This window comes from Parasteatoda tepidariorum, unplaced genomic scaffold (genome assembly GCF_982258835.1).
Source record: "Parasteatoda tepidariorum strain Cologne lab strain unplaced genomic scaffold, Ptep-v5.0 scaffold_85, whole genome shotgun sequence".
In the NCBI taxonomy this organism is placed as follows: Eukaryota; Metazoa; Arthropoda; class Arachnida; order Araneae; family Theridiidae; genus Parasteatoda; species Parasteatoda tepidariorum.
Window position 1 is genome coordinate 109,706 of NW_028257444.1, and position 4,015 is coordinate 113,720.

At 32.1% G+C, this 4,015-nt stretch overlaps 1 protein-coding gene across 1 annotated transcript; it reads right to left on the minus strand.

Moving 5' to 3' along the window:
• Nucleotides 1-744: 744 nt before the first annotated feature.
• LOC147800797 (uncharacterized) lies at nucleotides 745-3,798 on the minus strand (the record flags this gene model as incomplete). Its single annotated transcript, XM_087156458.1, has 7 exons — nucleotides 2,796-3,798; nucleotides 2,280-2,549; nucleotides 1,857-2,045; nucleotides 1,629-1,784; nucleotides 1,337-1,520; nucleotides 1,192-1,270; nucleotides 745-840 (listed from the first exon to the last, which is right to left on the minus strand). Coding segments are annotated over exons 1-7 (1,977 nt in total), but the record flags the coding sequence as incomplete, so codon positions are not given.
• Nucleotides 3,799-4,015: the final 217 nt, after the last annotated feature.

Genomic DNA, 4,015 nt, shown 5'->3' on the forward strand with positions numbered 1-4,015 from the left:
TTTCCAACTAAAAGGAATACCTGCTAAGCATATCAAATAACCTGATGTAGAAAATCTGTTTGTTAAATGACAACCCCAATTTGCATCTGAATAAGCTATCAAAGAAGAATTATTAAGATTTGATAAACAAAGTTTATGTTCTTTAGTATTTATTACATAATTTATTAAATCTACAACTACAGTCCAATGTTGGTAATTATAGCAATTCGAGAATTGTGACATAACGTTCACAGCATATAAAATATCTGGTCTGCTACGATTTGCTATAAAAGATAAGCACCCTATCAATGTACGATAAGGAAATTTCTTCATTATTTTATTTTCAACAACTTCATTTACTTTATTTGGCAATTTAAAACCTACTTTAATTGGTAACGTAACATGAGTTTTAGGTAATTCATTAAATCGTTTACATAATTTTTCAATATAAGTTTTTTGATGTAAATACAAACTACCGTTTTTGTTCTCAAAGTTAACATCTAACAAATATTTGACTTTTCCTAAATTTTGAATATCAAGTTTACTCTTAATCAATTCAATAGTTTCATCTAAAATAGTTTTAGTCTTACAAAATAACACCATGTCATCAACGTATACTAATAAAATAATATTATTCATTTTATATACACAATTACAACATTTGAATTTTTCGAAACCAATTGACTTTAATATAGTATCTAACTCAGCATTCCATTCTCTACCTGATTGTTTAAGTCCATATATCGACTTTTTAAGTAAACATACTTTATTCATTTCACCTTCAATTTCAAAACCTGGAGGTTGCTTCATATAAATTACCTCACTAAGATTTCCATACAAATATGCAGCTTTCACATCTAGCTGTGCATATTTCCAACATAACATAGACACAAGAATAATAAATAGTAATCTAATAACTGAAAAATTCACAACTGGTGAAAATACATCAAGAAAGTCAACACCATGCTGTTGTCTAAAACCTTGTGATACAAGTCTAGCTTTGTATTGTTTAACATTATTGTTTTCATCTCTTTTTACTGCATAAACCCACCTATTTCCTATTACTTTAGCATTGGGAGGTTTATCAACTATTTCCCATACCTTTCTTTCGTTCATAATATTTAACTCTTTTTCCATTGCCTTATTCCACTGATTTCTTTCTGGTAGTTTTTGTGCATCAGAAAAGTTTTTCGGTATTTCTACATTATATACCTCACCTTCAAATATATCACTTATCTGATTATCTACAAAAGAATTAGATGGCGAATCTTCACTTTCGCTATCAGTGTCACTATGGAAAGAAGTTAAATTTTGAGTTTTGCTTAAAGCTTTAAAATTAAATTTAGAATGATCATACTCAATTTGGTTTTTATCGCAATATTCTTTAGCTTGGTTGTTCGATCTTAATCTAGTTTTATCGCCTAGAGGGTAATAGTAAACATCTATTCTGCTACTTTTATTACGCGGTCTCTCAACTCTAGTCCATTCTGTTATTTTTAAAGGTTTTAATTTTAAATCTGGAGATTTAGCATGAACCTTATCTATTTCATTTTCATTGTTATCATCAAAATTGATGTCTGAATTCAGATTTATAAATAAAAAGTTTTCATTACTAGGTTTACCAAATAGTGTTTTAACTCCGTTTTTACTTTCATCAATTTTTACGTGTATAGTTTCTATAGTTTTCCTATCTTTAGGCAAGTAAATTCTATAACCTTTAGTATTGACTGCATATCCAGTTACTATTCCTACTTTTGCATTTGGTTGTAGTTTGTTCCTCTGAACTTTAGGAATATGAGCATACGCTAAAGATCCAAATACTTTGAAATGTTTAACTGACGGTTTATAACCATAGAAAATTTCAAACGGTGTTTTACCTTCCAGTAGTTTGTGTTCACTACGATTCTTTACGTGAACAAAACAATGCAGTGCTTCTGCCCAAAATCTACCTTTTAAACCACTATCGGCTAACATTGAGCGTATTCCCTCTCCAGCTACTCTGTTATAAGATTCGGCTACCCCATTTTGTTCTGGAGTGTATATTGAAGTTCTCTCCATACGTATACCTAATTCATTAAGAAAATCTTGAAATTTTACATTACAAAATTCCATGCCGTTATCACACCTTACAGATTTAAGTTTAACATTTAACTGTCTTTCATATTTTGCTAAATACAGTTTAAAGCAATTAAAAACTTCATGTTTATGTTTTATAGTAAAAATTTCAACATAACGAGAAAAATCATCTATTACAGATACGAAATATTCAGCTCCGCCAACTGAATTTACTGGACTTTTACCCCAAACATCCATATGTACTTTCTCTAATACACTTTTAGTCATTATACCATGATTTACTTTAAAACTAGTTCTAGTCGATTTAGTTATTTTACAAGTATTACAAGCATCAAATTTACCACACAAATTATCTAAACCATTCACAACATTGTTTTGACTCATATGATTTAACATTCCAATATTTAAGTGGCAAAATCGTCTATGAACCAATTCCCTATCTAGACCTGTACTTAATGCTAATTCTTTAGTTACTACCACTTTTTCAACATAGCCTTTAAGTATATACAACTTATCAATTCTAGGTACAGTAAATAAATAATTATGGTTTTTACCAAATACAGTCATTTTGTTGTTACCCCATTTTACAGTAATCCCTGCTAAATCCATATTCGAACCGCTTATTAAATTTCTACGCATATTGGGTGCAAAATATACATTTTCTAATTTTATGGGAACAAATTTATCTCTATCTTTAACATTAAAATGTATATCACCAATACCAAAAATATCAGACTTACTATTTTTATCTCCAACAAGTACTTGACTAGGATTCAAAGTCTTGAAGTTACAAAAGTAGTCTCTTTGTGTGCAGAAGTGAGCTGTGCTGGCAGTGTCAATCAGGAATTCAACAAACTGCTTGACTTTCCTTTGGCGAATTTCAGCATCTATTATCGTAGTCAAATCACTGTAAAAGGTTTCCTTGGAATCTTGAGTTTTAGAATTCCGTTTCGTGGTTTTCTTCTTCAGGAAACATCTTTCCGCACTATGTCCTTTCTTATTGCAGTAGGAACACATAATTGTTGTTGTTGTATCATTGCCCAGGACGCGACCACTGCTTTTATTTCCATTCAACTTCCGATAGGCTTGCTTTCTAGTAGATGAAGTAGTATAAGCATCGGCGACTATGTCCTCTCCTCTGTCTTTCTGCTTTTGTTGTATCCTTCCAGATTCGATTAGGAGCTCCTTTTCAACATTAGAAATCGAAAAATCTTTATCTTCTAGTCGATAAAGCATTTGAACTAAGTTGTCATAATCTGCTGGCAATCTTCTAATTAATTGGAAACATGTGAGCTTTTCAGGCATTGCAAAACCTGCGTCATGAATCTGTTTCCTTTTTTCATTTACTAACTTGCAGAAAATGCCAATAGTCTCCTTCTCTGGATCAAACTTCAATTCAAAGAATTCATCTATAAGTCCGGCTAACCGTGCTCGGGAGGTAGGTTCAAAGTTTTCCTTCAAAATAGTCCACGCTGTCTTTCCGTCCTCTGTGTCGGCTATCAGCGGTTGAAACTGCTCATCAATTCCTTGGAATATAGTAGAGTAACTTCTAGCTTTTCGCATTTCATAAGAGCGTAAGTCTCTGTCTGTTGCATCAGTTGGTAATGGCTTCTCTGTACCTCCAACAAATTCCCAAGAGCCTTTATGGATAAGTAACACCTTCATGTTTACTTTCCAGCTACTGTAATTGAAACTATTTAGCTTTGGAAATCCCAATATGGAGCTGCTGTCATTTTCGGCCATCTCCAATCTATCTAAACGGCCCCAGTAGCGTTATAATAAACTTGCTTCTAAAGACGACAAAAGCTTAACTAAGCTGGGCAGGCACGGCCCATAACCTTGCTGGCAGAGTTTAGTGCGTTGTGGAAAATGCCCAGCAAGAGCAAGCATAATGAAAAAGTCATCTTTTAACTAATCATAAATTTTATTAGCAAGTAAAATCATAACTTAACTTAAACAT